Source organism: Dermochelys coriacea, chromosome 4, assembly GCF_009764565.3.
Source record: "Dermochelys coriacea isolate rDerCor1 chromosome 4, rDerCor1.pri.v4, whole genome shotgun sequence".
Classification (NCBI taxonomy): Eukaryota; Metazoa; Chordata; order Testudines; family Dermochelyidae; genus Dermochelys; species Dermochelys coriacea.
The window spans coordinates 14,188,959-14,209,249 of record NC_050071.1 but is presented as its reverse complement, the minus strand read 5'-3'; the positions used below and the strand labels follow the sequence as shown (position 1 = coordinate 14,209,249).

Below are 20,291 nucleotides of genomic sequence, written 5' to 3'. Positions count from 1 at the left end.
GCGCCTCGGTGCCCGGCCGACCAGCCCCCCGCGCGCTCGCGTAGGCGGAGAGGGGCAGCCTGGCCGCGGCAGGCGCCCGCTCTCCTCCGCGGCGGCAGTGCGGGCGTGTGTGCACCGGCCTCCGCTCTGCGCCATGAGGAAGTGCTGCCTCTCCACGGTGGGGATCCTGTCCGTGAGCCTGCTCATCGCCAGCGTCTCCTTGCTGGTGGCCCACGTCCTCCAGAGGGTGGTGGACCTGCAAGTGAAAGAGGTGAGAGTCCCCCCCCGCCCTGAGCCGGCCGGGGCAGGGGGGAGACTTTGTTGCAAGCGCAGCCGTGACCGATCTTGCTTTGCAAGACGCCGGCGGCCTTTCCTAGCTCTAAATCATAGAATATCAGGGTTGGAAGGGACCTCCAACCCCCTGCTCAAAGCAGGCACAATCCCCAATTTTGCCCCAGATCCCTAAATAGCCCCCTCAAGGATTGAACTCACAACCCTGGGTTTCGCAGGCCAATGCTCAAACCACTGAGCTATCCCTCCCCCCCTATATAGAGGGGGGGAGAGGCCGGGAATGGAGCTTGATGGCAGCCCTCGGGGCCTGGGTAATCATCGGCAAAGCATCGCTGGATTCCAGGTAGGGTGGGAGCGGGGCCGCGAAATCAGGCTCTGGGTGAGATCTAGAGAGGCGGCCCCTGAGCTGCCGTGAGAAAGCTCGAAATAATGCACTGAAAATAAGGCTGGTTTGAAATGTCCTATTGCAAGGCAGCAAAACATCCTTTGAGACTGCAAAGGGCCGCCTTTTAAAAAAACAAAAAAAAAAAACATTCTGTATTAATAAGCCTCCCCCTCCCTGGGGAAGCCTAAAAATGGGAGCTGTGTGATTTTTTTTTTTTTTTTAAACCAGTGTAAAATGTAATCAGATGCAAGTAGCTTTCATAACTGTAATTAAGGGACACGCTCAAAGCAGCAGTAAGTGGTGAAAAGCATGTAAAGCTTTAAGTACCGGCTGTCTTACAGTTCATGTTCTATAGTCCTGGTGACATTTATCTTGAATAATTCTGCCTTCGTGTTTGCTGATAAATTTCTCTCCGCTTTTCCTGACTTTTGTATGGATCAGTGCTTTATTTGCTGTCAGGCGAGGATATTAATGGTGTCAGCCATGGCAAATCATTAAAAAATATTCAATATTTTTTAAACCTCATAACAATGCAAGACTATCAATTTTTTAAAAAAGCATTTAAAATTAATTCCTGGATGTTATTTATCATAGTTTTTAAGCCATTTGTTCTCCCCTGTTATCTGCCCTTTGTTTCTGAATGGTTGTTATCCGGAATTTCTAGCCTGGAGTCAAGATGGGTCAATTTGATTAGCATTAATGGTTACTTTTAAAAAATGTTTATCGTAGGAATCATTATTTACTGATGTCAGCCCTAATAGTAAGTGCAAACTCTTCATGCTAATCATTAATAATATTTGGTTATAATACAGTGCTATTCAATTCTAGATCACAAAGCAGGGTGGGTATCATCCCCACTTTTCAGATGGGGAAGCTGAGGTGCAGAAAGATGAAATGGTTTGGCCATGTCCATACAGCAGTGGCAGAGCAGGGAATAGAAACCAGGTCTTCTGAAGCTCAGACCAGGCTGCCAAGCACTGTGTTGGTACTTTGTGTGTAGACCAGGCTAGTCTCCTAGCATAAAGGGTTAATGGTGGGGAGCAAGAAGGAGAAAATCTGGCCTTGATCCTGCTAGTCCTTGTGCAGCACACAGCAAGGAGTGCAAAGAGATGCGAAACTGTGAGTGGAGGGTAAGCTTAGGCAAAGGTAAAGTTTCAAATTTTCAAAAGCACCTAAGTGACTGGTGCACCTAAGTCCCATTGACTTTCAGTGAGAATTAGGGATCTAAGTCACGTAGGAACTTTTGAAAATTATGGCTGTTTTCCTTTGCATTAAGTAGGAGTTGGTTGCACCACCACTGCATGTATTCTCCCTCTTACCTCAAAGGGTGTGAGGTACAACAGAGCTTGGGATGCAGAATGGGAGTGTCTGCGGCAGACATGGGCTAGGTGTGATTGATTGTCCTCATGCTGGTGAAGCCCTTAGCTACACTCTCTTCTTTGGCCTTACTCTTGTATTAGGTAAGAATAAATTGGTACTGGCACAATGGTGCTCTCACTAATAGATTGGATTCCCTTGTGCTTCTCCTGCTCATCACTTTTTACTTTGTACTTACGATGCAGGGTCAGGTACTCTCTCTGTGCTTATCTAATGCACCCCTCATAGTCGGATCCAGGTGCCACATGCACAAACCGAAGAAAACCCCCAAAAGATTTTTGCTCGCTATCACTCCATTGACTCTGCTGTTTACTTAGTGGGGTTGTTCATACTTGTTTGCATACTAGGGAAAAAGCTTCTGGCCATATGATGTAGTCAGTGGTATTTTAGGACATCATGCGCAAACAGATTAATCTTGCATTGCATTTGAAATGTGGCAAGATTTGGGCTTTCCCTGATCCCTGATGGGGGAGTTCCACAATTCAGAGTCTGTGCCAAAATCCCTTAGCTCCAAGTTCTCAAGAGTTTTATTCTGGTCTCCGGCAGCTGCAACAACCCCATCTGCTCACAGCCATTGAGGTAGGTTGCAGAGGGAGAAGCTGTCTTTGTGACATCTGGACCCTACTCCATTGAGGGCCTTACAGCAAAACTGGAATTGCAGCTAGGTATGATGATACGCTATGATGAGCTCTCATCAGTCTGAATTGTGCAGTAGGAAGAATGTCCAGACCTAGAACAATCACAATTGCTGTAGGTGACGAAGCTGTGGATCACTGGGGATGATGAAGCTGTGGTTCACTATGGTCAGTGCAGATAACATGCAGGTGTATAAGACTGAATGACCAGTTTAAATGTTACTTTAGAAATGAGTATTCCCAAGGGGACGGGGGAAAATATAACTAGACTTGAGTCAAGGAGTCCTACTCAGGGTGGTTGAAGTTTATTCTGCTGTTCAGTTGTTTACACTCCTAGATTGAGTACATCTTGAAAAATCACAATGAAACCTTGCAGGAGGGGAACATAACTATTCCCAGGTGTTACAACTTCTTTGGATCTTTGGCACGCCTATGGGGAAACAATGAATATTTAATCCACGAGCATGAATTCTAAGGAAGGATCAGTGGGGCTCCGCATGGGTACAGGAGTCCACCTGCATGGAATGAGTTGCAGGATCAGGGCCTAAGCCATCAGGACCTACAGGAAACGGGGTGTCAGAAATACTGAGAGTCCCCATGGAATTAAAAAACAACTCCCCAAAATATTTCTAAAATAATGTTTCCGTAATACATGTGGCATAATCAGAATAGATTATTTGAAATCCTTTTATGAAAAGCACTCTGTAATTCCTGTGTATTACTATGGTTATGATGTGGTGTGCTACAAAGGGTTGATTGTCACTCATTTGACACGATGGGCCAGATATCCTATCTCAAGGCTGTTTGCCACAGACTCTACATCCTCCATCTCTAGATGTCCACTCCCACGTCCTCAATATCCAGAGAGGATAGAAATCCACTTGCTTTGGTGAATCGGCAGAGCCCTTTTAATTTAGCATTCCTCTGCAGGACCAAAATCTCTCAGTGGGGGGCGGAGGACGGGGTGTTCCATGCAAACACCGTCAGCCTGTTACAGGCCCTTGATACTTTGTCCCAGATACCAGTGGGTGTGCTTAACTCCCATAGGTATCAGTGGGAGTTAGGTGCCCAAATACTTCGGAGGATCTGGGCCAGCTTACTTTCCCACTCAGAAATATTGTGGCCATCCCAAGCTCATTCTATCAATCTAACCACTCAAAAATAAAAATGTAAGTGGAAAGAAAACAGAAACTGAGGCTGGGAGACCCAGAATGTGTCCGAGAAACAAATGGTATTGATGAAATTAAGATCCTATAAGCACCAACCAAGATCTCCAGGCCTTTCTGCTTTTGAGCTTGTGTGTTTACAGTATTTAATGTGTTTTCCCAGAAAAATAGAAGGAGCAAATGGAGACGTGATCCATTTAGTTGTAAATTATTTCCCCCTCTTCTGCCTCCTGGTGGTGTAGCATTGACGATATGGTTTTCTTTGTGCTTTTTCTTAAACAGTTTAACTTAGTGGGTCAGATTTATCCCTGAATTGACTGTAGTGGAGCTGAATCCATTTTCCCCAATATTGATTTATATTCTCTTTATAGCATGGCTGCATCATTGTTGTAATGTCATTTTCAAAACAAAATGAGCACTTTTGGAATGAGACTTGTATATCATGTTTCTTAGAGGGAATATAAAAAGGTGGCATTCTGACCTTGAGCCTGCAATTATAGATGAATTGCCGGTACAATAGTTAAGTGATTCTACAATAACAGGGATTTATGGACATTCTTATATAGACTTCTATAGAATGCAAGATGAGCTGATAGCAGATGGATTTATGTGCATTTTGTGTTCTCATTTTTTGTTAGGAAAATCTTTAATGGGGGTGGGAAAGGAACCCAGGCCCAGCCAGGGATTTTGCTAAAACAGCTATTAAGTCCTGGTCCACATAAATGTGAGGACCCCCAGTAACTTGCAGGATTGGAGCCTGAGACTAAGTGCTCTTGCCAGTCTGACCTAAAATAAATTTCACATGCTGCAGAGTCACAACGTCATCCCTTTGCGGGAATTGGGTTTATTAGCAAAGAAATTAACAATAACACAAAGCTCAGCTTCTCTCCTAGTTTGAGCACTCCTAGGGTGCCTGCCTCAGGGCTGTTTGCCATGGAGGATGTAGAGTCTATCTCTAGATTTCCACTCCCACCTCCCCTATATTCATAGAGGCTAGAAATCCACTTGCCTGGGTGAATCAGCAGAACCCATTTAATTTAGCATTCCCTGGCAGGATCAACATCTCTTGGGGGGTGTTCCATGTAAACACTGCCAGCCTGTTAGAGGCCCTTCATCCTTTGTCCCTATTTTTACAAGTGCAATGCAGTCTTCAAAAATTGTTCCAGTTAGAAAACTAAAGACAAAGGATTTGAAAAATCCGAATGCAGCTAGCTGTTTCCGTTCCTGCTCCCAGTTTCTATGAATTAGAGAACCCAGGATTCCAGGGTGCATACTGGTGGTATCCTGTCAGGTTAAATCTGGTCATTTATAACAGGATAAAGCTTAAAGCACGTCACTACGGTATAACTACATCTGAATTGTAATAAGATGACAGTCAAAGATAAACCTCCTGCAGTTTATGTAGATTCTAAGTTATATTTATAATATGTATACAGATAGTTACATTCACATCCGTGCAACACTCTATGCCCCACTTAAGCATAATGGTCCCAATCCTGATCTTACTGAAGTTAATGCAACAAGGAATTTACAGTCTAAGCCCTTGATTTTCAGAGGGGCTGAGAAATGCCTAAGGGGTTTAGAAGTGTGGAGGGGTGCATTTCACCTAGAATTAATATAGGGACAGATTCTGATACCCTGACTCTGGTTTAGTAGCATCTTGCACTGGAAGAAACCACTTGTGAACTAAGGCCCAGATCTTCAAAGTTATATAGGTGCCTGAATACTTTTGAAGATCCAGGCCTAAATGATGATTCATTGTGAGTAAGGGCATTGCTGTACCTCAGTAGCCAGTATTGGTTGGTATGGACATAGTTCATTGTGCTCTGGCTGGTAGGTCTACATGCCAGGGAATTTAAGACACAAACATTTGAGGGAAATAGAATGAGAATTTCTGGAGCTCTAGGCCCTGTCTTGCAAAGGCTAATCCCCACATTTGATTTCAGTAGGGCTACTCGTGCTTAAAGTTAAGCCCATAGAGAAGTATTTGCAGGGCTCAGGGCCTCATCAGCATCAGTCCAAGGGCAACTCACAAGTCCGTTTCTTTTCTCTCATACAGTGAATCTTCACAGAATGCCCAGCAACCGTGTGATTTCTTTGTTTTTGTTGTTGTTGTGTAGGGAACAATATTAAAGAATGGCACAGAAGCCTTTGACCTCTGGGAAGACCCTCCTCCACCAGTCTACATGCAGTTCTACTTTTTTAACGTGACCAATCCTCTAGAAGTGGTCAATGGAGATACCCCTTTTGTGGAAGAAATAGGGCCGTACACTTACAGGTAAGTCTATATTGCTCATTGTATTTGCAAAAATAAAACTTGGGAGGGTTGGTTGGGGCAACCATGACAGGTTTCTTAGCAAAAAAAACCAAAAAAAAACAAAAAAAAAATCCTGTTGATCTGTTATGTGCTGGAGAGTTTACTCAAGGGAGGAAGAATCTTTTAGTGGCTAAGGCACTGGTTTGAGATGGGAAACCTGAGTTCAATTTGTCGCTCAGCTCCAGATTACCTGTGTATGATGCTGGACAAGTCACATAATCTACCTTGTGCATCAGTTCCCATTTGTAAAATGGAGGTAGTACTGCCCTATCACTCAGCAGGGTGTTGTGAGGAAAAAAAAATCTGTGCAAGGTAGTGAGATTTTCAGATATTATGGTGATGAGGGTCATATAAGTACCTACAATAGATAGAATGTGTCTTCACGTTGGCATAGCAGTGGTCTCCAAACTTTTTCCATTGCAACCCGCCCTGCCCCCCCCCAGATCTGCAGTCGGGAGCGGCAGCCAAGAACAGGTCTGGACCACGGTTGTGAGCCAGGGCCAGGAGCAGGACTACGTCGGGGCCGGGAGTCAAGAACCGAGGCCAAGGCCAGGGTCAGGGCCAGTGCAGAGCTGGAAGCAGAGTGGGGCTGCATGGTGCTCCCTCCCTGCCCCCTGTGGAGGCTGTTCCAGGCCCCTCCGCACTCCCCTTTACGTTTGTCTGCCCCATAGTTTGGGGACCACTGGGTGAAAGGGAATCAGGCCCCTACTGTTTGAAGGGATGCTAGAGAATTGAAGGGAGAGCCTGTTTTGTTCATGTTTCACAGCCATATTGGTCTATGCACACACCTTTCCTACCCAGGTTATTTCTCTCCCTCTGCCTTTCTCCTTCCCCACCTCAGCATTCTCTCACTGCTTCTCCTGCTATTCTCTCATCTTCCTTTCCCCTCCTGTAGTCTCTGCCTCTCCTCCCTCCTTATTTCGTCACAGTGGCCAATCTGGTTCCTTCCACATATTCTCCCTCCAGCCCTTCTGGCCCCCATCCAATGGCATTGGAAGCTTTGCTCATACAACACCTATGCCGCTTGGAACCACTGCTGCAGCTTCTCTGTGTGAAGTGTTCCGGCAGAGCATGACACTTGCAACTTATCAGAGGTTCTCTCCTATGTGTCAGACAGATAAACAGGGCTCTAGTTTTTTAAGACCCTATGTGAAGTGACACAAGCAGTCCCCCACCTCATGGTGCTCATGACACATCTCTGGGTGCCTCCTTCCTGTCATCCTTCTCAGGCTGTGATTCTTCCCCTCCCCCCCACCCCCATACCCTTTGCCAACACACATTTGTGAGGTTGCACAAGTTAGAAAGCCAGAAGGTAGAACTGAGTGGAAACCTTCTGAGTCGGGGGGAAGGGGTACTGTGAGAATTCAGTCTTTGCCAAGGCCCACTGGTCCCAGAGTTAGTTGGGATGGAAGACAGAGAATCAGGGATGTGGCTGGTGGATCACGTGTATGAATGTGGAGAAACACAGCATGAATGGCTGGTGTGTAGATCCCTTGGCAAGAGCTCTCCCATGACATATAATTTTGCAGTCAGCGTGCAGGAGGCGGGGCTTGGTGGTGCAGGCTCGGTCTCAGTTACTTGTGTGTGACGTGAGTAAGCCAGGGCTGCATGTTTCAAAGGTCTGTGATTCACTTTCTCTCTCTTTTGTTTGGTTTCCCTATTTTGACTTGTCTGTACAAGATAGGGTCTGTCTGCTAAAGAAACAGTGGAAGCCGAAGCTCTATTTTCCAACAGATTGATTGGCATTTCCAGGGCTGTGGGTTGCTGACAGCACCAGCTGTGTCACATAGGGACCATTGTAGACTGCTGCCCACTGGGACGGAGGAGAAATATCAAGCTCCTTGCTCAGGCCACAAGCCAGCAAAGCACCTAAGTGCATGTTTATCTTTAAACACATGAGTGCTTAAACCATGCTTAAAACGAAGTGTGCGCTTGTGTTTTTTTTTTTGGGGGGGGGAGCAGTGCAGGCTGGCTTGGTAGTGGACATGCTCTGAAATTGGGTGGGGGAAGAACAGTGGTGTGACTGACGTAAACAAGATTGGACAATACTAAAGGGCTATTTATAAACTCAGCATGCTGGACAGATGACGTAGCTTTAAACAAATCATGTTTTTGATCCACAGACTGTAAACCCAGTAAACACCAGGACAGTCAATAGGACTGTTGTAATTGCAGAGATGGGCATAAGCTGCAAAATTCAGATCTAGGTAGAGCCAAAAATAGTGTTAGTGCATGTCTCTCTAGTCACCTGAAGCCATATTTACTGGTTTTACAGGATGGAGATCAAAAGAGTAATTTATTGTAAAGCACAGCCTGCTCTTCTGTCCAAACTTGCTGAGCTCGAAAACACTCTTTAATTTTATCTGGTTGTACCATATTGAAGATTTTCCTCTTTGAAACTCAACCCTTGGAACCCTAAGGGGTGAGTTTTATTTTCTCCTCCAAGCCTTTTAGGAGTGGGAGATTTCTTAGACTGATTATGGCATAGAAATTGGGAGCCCCCTCCAAATGCTTCTGCCCCTTCCCCTCCAATTCAAGTCCTGGCTTCCATGGGTGATTATTCCATGATAGTCTGTTACGAAGTCAAATGGGAAGTGTTGCCAACCCAAAATGTTCCCCAGTAGTGAGGATGCTGAAATGTGGTGGATCTGTCATTTATAAACATGTGGGGCAGAGGGAATGGCTGGTTTCTAACTGGAATATTTTCCATGGAACATAAGCATCTCTCTAAATAGCTTAGAGGTTGAACCAGTTTCTTGGGAAAAAAAATTAAATGCAAATATAACTGTCTGTTCATATGTGTGGATTAGAATGCTCTAAGATTCTTGTATGCACTGTTGTTGTACCTGTATTGCTCCCAGGATACTGGAGAGACAAAGTGGGTGAGATAATATCTTTTATTGGACCAACTTCTGTTGGTGAGAGAGATGAGCTTATACAGAGCTCTTCTTGACCTGAACAAGAGCTCTAAGTAAGCTTGAAAGCTTGTCTCTCTCCAACAGCTGTTGATCCAATAAAAAATATGACCTCACCCACCTTATCTTTCTGAAGATTCTTGTGCAGTTGGCATAGAACATGGGAGTTGAAATGTATGAAATACAGCATTGATTAGGTTTGCTCAGGAAGAAACCCTTGAAAAAGGCAGGATATGATCCTTTTAACTCAGGAGCTGGTGTGGAGTTAGTGAGATATAACCAAATTCTTTCACAGCTATAAAGAAATGCTGACAAGCATATAGTCTGACATTTATATCTGTCTCTTTTGCTTTTGTTTTGGAACAGCTCTAGGCACAGTTAATTTGGAAATTGGGCGAGCCAGCTCTGCAGAACTTAGTATATATTGATTGTGAAATGGTGGCTGTTAAAGTTTGTACAAGGGTGGGGCATACATGTCGAAGTCATTGAAAACGAATTCTGATCAGATCAGCTGGCATAATTCCACCCCTTATGCGTTAGGCTTATTTATGAGCAATCCTGGGACATCTGCTGCTTGGGATGGTAAACGGTATTATAGAGGTGAAATCCTGGCCCCACTGAAATCAGTGGAAAAAATCTGGTATTCAAGAACCTAGGGTGAAATTCATCCCTGTGCAGAGAGCAGCATAAGGCCTGTTTCAGAGTCTTGTCTCACATAAGCGAATAGGACCTGATCTAAAGTGCACTGAAGTCAACGGAAAGACTCCCCTGTTGGTGTCAATTGGCCTTGGATCTGGGCAATGAGGCTTAAGTGGGGCATACACCTTGCACTGGCTTCTGCACAGGAGGAGTGAATTTTTCCCACAGTGAAGAGGCAAAACTATAGTTTTCAATCCATATTTCATGTGCAGAACCTTAGATTGGGCCTTTAAATCCTTTTGTGTTGTATTGGGCTATAATCTTTTTCTTCTTTTCCCATTGTCATTTATAACGCAAAAAAGTAAACTTCACTAGACTGCATTAAGAACATTGGTGGGTGAACAGGATTTTAAAAAGTGCTCAGTATTGAGCTAACTGTGCCCCCTTTGGATCTAAAGGTATCCAAACTTCAGTGAGAGCAGAGTTAGACCGGTGCTGAGTGCTTGTGAAAATCCCACTCTTTCTCTTTATGCGCTTAAAGCAGGAGTTCTGTAGCCATAATAAATATTATTTGTACCATTGCAAATTTCCTTAAGAGCCAAATTTTCTGTCTCCCAGAGAGTACAGGCCAAGAGTGAATGTTCATATTTTGGACAATGGCACCAGAGTCTCTTCTGTGAACCCAAAGACCTATGTATTTGAACGAGAGAAGTCTGTTGGAGACCCTGAAGTTGATCTGATCAGGACAGTAAATATTCCTGCAGTGGTGAGTTCTGTTGTATTTGTGGCTGGAATACTGACGTGGCTGGAATACTACTGACATATGGCTACAACTTATACTTATATGCATGGTATTTCTCATCTTCCAAGCGTGTTAATTGCCAACTCATTTCTTCTTATGACAACTTCTTGGGATAGGTAAGAATTATCCCCATTAACGGTCAGGGACCTGGCGACAGAGAGGTTAAAAGGCCATCGAGGCAGACTGTGTCAGAACAGAGATTGGAAATTGGGCATTTCTGGATCCCAACCCTGTGGTCAGACCACTGGACCATACTGCTCTACTGTCTCATTTTAAAGAATGCATTACCCCATTTAAAAAAAAAAAAAAAAAAAGAAAACTTGATCTCTGAACTCCTCAGGTACTTTTAAATGAACTGAGCCTGATTCTTCAACACCCTGCACTTTGTGTAGTCATGTCCACCAGTTCAAATACGTGTAAAATGATCCCAGATCACAGTAGTAGCATTTTACACCCACTTTGCACTGACATAATTGACTGCACAAGGTGCTGGGTAGCAGAATCGGGTCCACTGTCTGATTCTGTTCTACAGCTCTTGGCTATGCCCGTAAAGGCAGGATTTATACTAAAGAAATAGGCAAAAGCCAGATATAGTGGTTATTATTTTAATGGGTTTTTGACTAAAGGTTGTGTGTTACAAAAATATTATCTCTTGTCTTTGTGACAGAAATGGCAATTTCCTGTAATATCTTTGAAAGACCTTATTTTATTATGTGTATGTATAAATGTGGGCTGGGATTATATACAAATTGCCTCTCTAAGGAGGAGGTGTGGCAGATACAAGACCTGGGAATACCATAGATTATTGAAAATGTGCCATACAAGTATGGACTTTGGGGACAATAAGTGTTAAGTGGATTTCCTGGGGAATCCATAGGAAGAGGTTAATGCAGATCCCCTGCTCCAGTTATGCAAAACCACAGCCTTTAAGCTATGCCCTGAACAGAGGGTCATTGTCTGCCGATTGCCTGTTACGGAATGCCAAGATCAAAGGCCCAAGCTGTATAAAGAAGTCGCTGATCGGCCCAGTCTCAGTTGTAGTTCTGGATCTAAGACAAATGAACTTATAATCACAGGGAAAACCCAGTTGTGGGTTTTGACCAGAGCTCTAGGTTGGATCAGGGGTGACCTCTGCTAAGCTTTTTAGCATGCGAGTAGGTTCTTTTATGGTTTTAATATGTTTTCTCTGTAGTGCTCTTACCTTAAGAATAAATGTGCTTGCTTAGAAGGAGCTGTGTGGTAACTTGCAATACTCTGGTCATAGCCCTTGGAGAGAAAGCAAAGCGCAGGTCCTGGCCTGTTTAGGCAGTCTGGCTTGCTGGGGTATCACAGCGTAAAGTAGGGAGCTATGCAGCCTGGAAAACCCACTAGGTTAAAGATGGAAACAAACCTCTAGAGACAGAATATGGCTCTGCAGAGAGCCTGAATTTATAATTTTTTGTTTGCAGTGTTGTTGTAACCATGTTAGTCCCAGGATATTAGAGAGACAAGGTGGGTGAAGTAATATCTTTTATTGGATCAACTTCTGTACACCTAGCGCTGTCTACACCAAGGATTAGATTGGTGTAAGTGCATTGCTCAGGGGTGTGGATTTTTCACATCCCTGAGCGATGTAGTTATACTGACCTAATTTTCTAGTGTAGACCACGCCTAAGCTAGAGAGCATGTCTCTCTCACCAGCCGAAGTCAGTCCAATAAGAGATATTACCTCACCCACCTTGTCTCTAATATCCTGGGACCAACACGGGTACAACAACACAGCAAACAACAAATAATAAGTTGTGGCTCCCAGCTTGATTGGGCACCAGCTCCATCTTGTGGCTTTCTGCAGAGCCATATTCAAAGGTTTGTGTCAATCTTTAACCTGGTGGGTGACGTTTCGAAGAAGACGAGGCTGTGTTGCACACCTAGAACTGTTCAGTGTGCACATAAGGGGGTGCTCAGTTGCAGCGTAGGCACCTGGACACGTAACGTGTGACAAATTTGTTAATGAAATAGTGTCATGGCCAGCTTCTCTTGGCTGAAACCAGACATCACAGAACTTTGAGGTTCTCTCTAAAACAATGTATACTGTGTGAGTGTGCTCTCCAATCCCTATTTTGTGCAGTCCTAGTGTGCAGCCTCAGGCAAAAAGTCCTATTGACCTCAATAGTAGTTTTGCAAGGTCAAGCATTTTTTTCAACGTCCGCTACTTAAGACAAAGGGTGTTGTCTCTCTGACCACCTGCAATAGATTTAACAGAGTGGCATGCGATCTAAAAATAGCACTTTCAGACTAAACCTTACTACTAATAATCCCTTGTAACTCAATCACTTGTTTTTATTTTTTGTTCAGTTTGCAGTTAAGAAGCTGGGTAAGAGCAAATTACATGGGTGAGGGGTTGGCATAAAAAGTTTTTATTGTTAAAAATAAGGTTAAGGGTTTGAAGTTTCTCCTTGTTGTTTTTTATGTAAAAATCAATTTATTTTATGTAGAAGCTGATAATTTCTCCAAAAAGCTTAAAAAAAACAACAACCCTCAAGTGAGTTAATTTGCATTGCCAGTTGGATTTTCAGCTCATGTGCCAGGATGTAACCTCATTAGGTTTGACACTAATTCACAATACAGGGAACTTGGGTGACTGCTAGCCCCAGAAGCTCAGGCAGCAGTATTGTTGTGGTGGAGTTGGATGCTCCATGATTAGGGCCCTACCAAATTCACAGTCCATTATGGTCAATTTCATGGCCATAGGATTTGAAGATTGGTAAATTTCATGTTTTCGGATGTTTTAAATCTGAAATTTCACAGTGTTGTAACCATGGGGGTCTGACGCAAAAGGGGATTGTGGGCGGGTCGCAAATTTGTAGGGAGGTCATGGGATTGCCACCCTCACTTCTGTGCTGGATTCGGAAGGCAGCAACTGCAGAACTTCCTGCAGCCTCAGGAGGTTCCCAGAGTTGGAGGAGAGGATCCGATCTCCCTTTTTCCCCTTCCTCCTGAGCAGCTGTGCAGGGGATGGACAAGTCCTTTGCTTCCCCAGCTGGGGCACTCCCAGCAACACAGGGAAGATCGGACCCAACTCCACAAGTCTCCTCCAGCTGCAGGAACCTCTGAGGCTGCTGCCCAGTCCCAGAGCATCCTGCAGCAGACAGAGGTGGGTCTGGACCCTTCTTCCCCCCGGGTATCTGTACAGGGCATGGATAGTCCTGTCCCTCCCAGCCCAGCTGAGCTAGGAGCCCCCTTTGCTGAGGCACTCCTAGGACAAGGGGACATCGGATTCATGGGGAAGGGCTTATTTCACAGTCCGTGATGTGTTTTTTCAGTGCCATGAAATTGGTAGGGCCCTATCAATGATCATTTGAAGGCACTGATACATCAGTGTAAAACATACTGCCACAGAGCTTCAGTGTAGACGCTCATCACAACGACGGCAGGGTTCTCCCTTGCTGTAGTTAACCACCTCCCTGAGAGGCAGTAGCTAGGTCAGCAGAAGAATTCTTCTATCAACCTAGAGATGTCTACCCTGGGGTTAGGCTGGCTTAACTACATCGCTCAGGGTTGTGGATTTTTTCCCATTCATGAGTAATGTAGCTGGGTTGACATAACTTTTCAGCATTGACCAGCCCAGAGCCTTTCGTTTAGAAGCTGGTTATCTGATGGCCAGCACTGAATATCTGAGCTACTGGCTAGTCAGTGGCACAACATTATTTGCCAACTGCACAAGTAAGAGTGCAGCTCATCATGTGGTGAAACGTCTTAAAATTAGGATTTGGGAGGAGTTTACCTTTCCAAATCCAATTCTCATTCTTAGAAATTGCATTGTTGTGGAGTATTTTTAGCCATAAAAACAGTCTCTCATAACTTTGAATGTGCAGTGTTGTTGTAGCTATGTTGGTCCCAGGATATTAGAGAGACAAGATGGGTGAAGTAATAACTTTTATTGGACCAATTTCTGTTAGTGAAAAAGGCAAGCTTCCTATGGTCCACAGCACCAAACCAGAAGAAGTTCTCTGTGTAAGGTCAAAAGCTTGCCTCTCTCGCCAACAGAAGTTGGTCCAATAGAAAAATATTACCTCACCCACCTTGTCTCTCTAATAACTTTGAATAATAGTTGCAAAGAGAAATAAAACAGGTTTATTACTATTTCTAACACTCAGCATTGCAGTCTGAGTCTGACCTGCAAACCCACTGCAGTAATCTCATTGACTTCGATCATGTGGGACACTCACTTCGTTTTGCAGCAGTATCAGGCATGATAGAAGTAGGTTATTGTATGCCTGGCAAGATACTGTAGTCTAACGAGGGCTCTGTAAAAAGTTAATTTCATCTTGGTTGCAACCAATGCAATTGTTTCCCCTGTGTCTCTTTGTTACCGCATGAGTGCTTTTAAACATTACCTCTTCTTAATGCCATCAGCTATGACAGATTGCCAGAAGTAATACTGTAAAGACTATAGGTAAGCTTGGAGGAAGGATAAGTATTTTACTGGCAAGTGTCAATTTACCATACTCATACAAGCCCAGCTTAAAAGGACTGCTGCTTATTTAGCATCCCCTCCCAACCAGGGGTGTCTGGAGGCTCCCCGCCTCTGGCTTTTTTTTTTTCTCTTCAGGGTTCTCTGTGTATGTGAAAGAGCTTCTTAGCCTGGGTCGAGGGACTTGCATTAGAAGGGCATGCTCTAACTCTCTAAAAATAGCTGTGTTACAGCACTGGGAGGCTCGCTTCCACAGACTGTCTAGGCCAGGGGTGGGCCAACTTTTTGGCCCTGAGGGCCACATCTGGGTATGAAAATTATATGGCAGGCCATGAATGCTCACAAAATTGGGAGTTGGAGCGTGGGAGGGGTGAGGGCTCCAGCTGGGGGTGCGGGCTTTGGGGTGGGGCCAGAAATGAGGAGTTCAGGGTGCTCCGGGCTGGGACCGAAGGGTTCAGAGGGGGATCAGGGCTGGGGCAGGGGGTTGGGGTGTGGGAGGGGGTCAGGGTGTGCAGGATCCAGGCAGTGCTTACCTCAAGAAGCAGAGGCTCAGCCAGGCGGCTCTGCTGTGCTGTCCTATCCCGCAGGCATTGCCCCTGTAACTCCCATTGGCTGCGGTTCCTGGTCAATGGGAGCTACAGGGGCAGGGCTTGGGGCGGGGGCCACGTGCCCTTACGGGTAGGAGCCAGAGGGGGAAATGCTGCTGCTCCAGGCGCCGCGTGGAGTGGGGCAAGACCCTGACCCCGCTCCCCGGCTGGAGCTCGAGGGCCGGAATTAAAATGTCTGGAGGATTGGAGCAGTCCCTGGGCCGTAGTTTTGCCCACCGCTGATCTAGACATACCCCTTAAGACTCAGAGGCTTTCTGTGGTTAACAGTACCCCTGCCTGGGGTAGCTTATACCAGAACTAGTTTACAACAACCCAGAGTCCCAAACTAAAGCGCATACCAACACACTACGAAAAAGTCCATACTTAGCTCTGGCATTTTCTCTCACCATTTTTTTCTAGTCTGCGGCTCCTAGCTCTCCCTCACGGGGCTCTGGACTTCCAGTCCCAAATAGAGTCAGGGTTTCTGCTCCCTTGCCCAACACCCAGCCTCCTGCACACTGGGCTTTACTCTCCAAGTTCCTGGTGTCATTTTTCCCCTGCAGTATCTACTGACATTGCGACAGCTCTTTGGGCTTCCCCTTTTACTTATAGGTAATTGCCCTATTCCCCTCAGTGGACTCATTCCGTAATCAGGGTTGACTTAGCCCCATGCTCTCCAGATCATGGGGCAAGCCACCCTCTTACCCCAACGAAAACAATTTCCATCGATAATAATCAAAATGTACAGCTAGGCAAAGTAAGAAATGCTGTGTGAGAACATATTGGAGTTTGATTTGAGGATATTTACATTGTACATTTTGACATGCGATGTTGCCAGTTCGTGTTTTAGCAGTTATAAAGCTTTAACTTTTAGAATCTCGGTGTCTGCTGTCGTTCAGTAGTTATGGTCTGATCATGCTTGTAAGTTCCCACAACTGTGAAAATTTAATTGATAAAAATTGAAGAAATGCTTGAAAATAACCACTGACATTACCTGTCAAAATGATAAAATAAAAATCAATTCTGCCAAGCCTAACTCTAGCCCTGTCCCACACAGGGGTCATTCCTGTTAGTGCATTTAAATGCAGCTCTTGCAAGCATGGTTTCTCTGACCTGGATGAACTAAGGTTTCTTTTTTCTGAGGACAGTGATACAAAAACCCTATTGTGGACTACCTAGGGAAGTAGTTTCTTGGGCTGTTTGACTAACACTGTTTCCCTGAAAAGAATCCCTGCCCACACCTGTCTGGAAAATCAGGCTAGAAACTTGCTGGGAACAACCAGGTTTCCATTCTGTTGTTGATAGCATGATTTTGATGCCATAAGTAATCATTAGCCCTGCCCTGAGTACAGGGGATTGGACTAGATGACTTCTGCGAGGTCCCTTCCAGTTCTGAGTCTATAATTTGTACCAACCTGTTATGTCAGTTTTGCTCTTTTTTCACCTAAAGAAACTTGACTTTTAACATATCTGTTTAACTTCACTTCTTATATTCAGCTGTAGAAAGTGCAATGTACCACAGGTTACAGGAAAATAAATTCCTTTCCGTTCAGAATATGCTGTCTTCACGGAGTAGGTGATGCAGCCAGTTCATGCATTTGGAGAAGTGGCCACCTTTTATAGAATTAATCAGCACTTGGTTCACAACTCTGAGCCACATCTTTTTTTAAACTAAATTTCAAAACTCTTCTCTGGGTATAGGCTACCCAGCAAACCCCCTCTGTGTTTTAGCAAAGCATTTTTCATGTACTTTGCTTTGTATGTTGCTTTGCATGTACATTACTTTGTAATGTCTCAGAGCCACACATCTTGAAATGTAAATTCAGTCACTCAGGCCAATTAGTTACCGGGCTTAAGGACCATCTCGATTCAGCAAATCACTTGCACACACGTTTAACTTGATATACATTCTAAGGAGATGCTTAACTTAATGGAATGAAACATAAGTGCTTTGCTGAATAGGGATGGATTTAAGCAAGTGTTTTAAATGTTTTGCTGAATTGGGGCCTGTGAAAGCAGATATCGATAGGAACATATCAAAAGAATCCCAGTGACTAGTAAATTACCTGTTACTAAGTCAACGGTTGAAAATAGGCTTCATGTCTGTACCCTGTTCTGATACTTTTGTGTATAAGTACATTTTATTTAATACTGTATCAACTTGTTCTTGATTTCCTCTCTCATATCAGACTGCAATGGAATGGACCAAATCAACTTCTCTACGGCTACCCACAGAGATTCTCCTAATATTATACCAAGAAAACTTGTTTATGACACACACTGTCCACGAATTACTGTGGGGCTACAAAGACAAACTTTTGTCAACCCTTCATATGCTTCATCCTAAGATTGATTCAGAGTTTGGCTTATTTAATAAGGTAACTGTTGAGATTGCAGCGTTTCCCTTAGTTAGATGTGGACCGTACCACTGTTGCTCATGCATTACTCCCGCATAACGCACTGTTTGTGGAACTAGCCTTGAAAACCACTGGGAAAATTCGGCCGAGACAGAATGTGGCTGCCCACTTAATAGCATTTCATTGCAGGAAATATCATAACATAAATATCTGGGCCCTAGAGAGACTTTATTGGCTGCCAGTTTGTTTCTGGTTGCAATTCAGGGTGTTGATTCAGTCTCTAAAGTTCTTTATGGCTTGGGCCATAGATATCTTGTATACCCCTTTTCTCTCTCTCCTTGAAATCATCTGGAATACTTAGATTGATGGTCCCTCTCTGTCAACAATTAGCTTGCAGCCCCCAGCAGAGTCCAACGCATGGTAGCAGGGTGGCACAACAGTAGACACCTTCCACCCTGTTATAATGCATCAGCCAGCTGCCCTAGGGAGTGACTGGCCCTGCACTGTGCAGACAAACTCTTCTGTGTTTCTAGATGAATGGAACGGATGATGGTGAATATGTTGTTCTCAGTGGGAAAATGAACTACCGTAACTTCTCGAAGATCGTGGAGTGGAGAGGAAAAGAGTAAGTTTGTCAAACTGGACAGTGTGAAACGTCTCACTTCATTGAGACCTTTCAGTCAGCAGAATCAGCACGTTTCATTTCTGACATTTTTACAAAGAAGCCAGTTTAGTGGCAGGCTCTCTACACACCACAATCCCACAGCTCACAGGAAGTTCGCCTTGCCTGCAGAGGACGGAGGCTGAGGGAGCAAAGCACCTTTACATGGGTGCTGCATCCACTCCCTCCACCACTGTCCACAGGCCACCCGCTCAACCAAAAGGGGGCTGGGTTGTGGCCATGCCCCCGCACAGACATATTGCACCCTCTTTGAGGGATGTCATTACTGCTGGCATTTCAGATGCTACAGGGATGGAAGAAGTATTAGTACCTAGGTGGATAGATGGGGAGAGAGAGAGAAACACTGCCACAACTTGCAGTTCCTCAGGAGAATCCCTAGGATTTAATAGCTGCCTGCCTGAACAAACCGCACCCTGGCAGCCAGAAGTGGGAGGGGTGGATGTTGGAGCCGATACCGTTTAGTGAGAGAACCAGCCCTGTTTGCTGAGAGTTACAATCGCAAAGGAGAGTTTAACAACTAGACCAAGTCCCATTCTGTCTGGGCATTTGTCCCCTTCCCTGGGAGAAAGGTGAGTTTTTAAACATGTTAAGCTGTCCTGTGTTCAGCTAGCCCATGTTTACAGCTCAGTAAAGAGGGAGAAGTTGTAGTTTTACACCATGTTATATGGTCAAGGGACATAGGTTAAAACTGCAATTGCCTCATCGTCACTAGAATTGTAGCAGGGGTTAGTTAAACAAATCATCTTAGGTTATGTCTTCACTGTGCAAAATGGTCTGTTTGTACGTTGGTGCAGTTGTTGTAAAATCCTAGTGGAGACAAGGCTCTATAGTTTTGACTGTGATGTAGCTAGGCCAGGTCAATTGCAGATGGGGGTCCCCCCCAGGGGCTTTCTTACTTGGTTAGCATGCATGGGTTTAGTTTGTGATCCTTTTGGCTTGATATCAAAACTCTGCTGAAAAACTGGGGACTATAACTGATTTTACAGAATCAGCTTGAACTTTAAAACTATTGCCAATAAACTGCTACATCATATTCACTGAGCATTTAGCAGTATTGTAGGCTACTACTTAGTTTTCCCTTTGATTTTATTACATATACAATAAATATTAATAAAAAGGGTGGTGGAGCTGTGTTAATGCATTCAAGCTGAAGATTCGCTCCATGTGTTTCCTGCTAGTCAACATCCATCCATGTACTCTTGCAGATTTCTATAATAAAAATCACAGGTTTCAGAGTAGCAGCCGTGTTAGTCTGTATTCTCAAAAAGAAAAGGAGTACTTGTGGCACCTTAGAGACTAACAAATTTATTAGAGCATAAGCTTTCGTGAGCTACAGCTCACTTCATCGGATGCATTTGGTGGAAAAAACAGAGTAGAGATTTATATACACACACACACAGAGAACATGAAACAATGGGTTTATCATACCACACTGTAAGGAGAGTGATCACTTAAGATAAGCCATCACCAACAGCAGGGGGGGAAGGAGGAAAACCTTCATGGTGACAAGCAGGTAGGCTAATTCCAGCAGTTAACCAAGAATATCAGAGGAACAGTGGGGGGTGGGGTGGGAGGGAGAAATACCATGGGGAAATAGTTTTACTTTGTGTAATGACTCATCCATTCCCAGTCTCTATTCAAGCCTAAGTTAATTGTATCCAGTTTGCAAATTAATTCCAATTCAGCAGTCTCTCGTTGGAGTCTGT

The 20,291-nt window shown here is 44.5% G+C and overlaps 1 protein-coding gene across 3 annotated transcripts in view; it reads left to right on the top strand.

Moving 5' to 3' along the window:
* The window catches only part of SCARB2 (scavenger receptor class B member 2), a 43,469-nt gene continuing 23,178 nt past the window's right edge, over nucleotides 1-20,291 (top strand). For 2 of the 3 annotated variants that reach the window (XM_038399435.2, XM_038399434.2), the window contains exons 1-5: nucleotides 21-250; nucleotides 5,954-6,111; nucleotides 10,323-10,470; nucleotides 17,736-17,924; nucleotides 18,437-18,528. In XM_038399435.2, the coding sequence (XP_038255363.1) occupies nucleotides 134-250; nucleotides 5,954-6,111; nucleotides 10,323-10,470; nucleotides 17,736-17,924; nucleotides 18,437-18,528 (704 nt within the window). In that variant the 5' untranslated portion in view covers nucleotides 21-133. Of the gene's footprint in view, nucleotides 251-5,953; nucleotides 6,112-10,322; nucleotides 10,471-17,735; nucleotides 17,925-18,436; nucleotides 18,529-20,291 lie in introns of all 3 variants that reach the window. The other variant, XM_038399433.2, reaches the window with a different exon arrangement.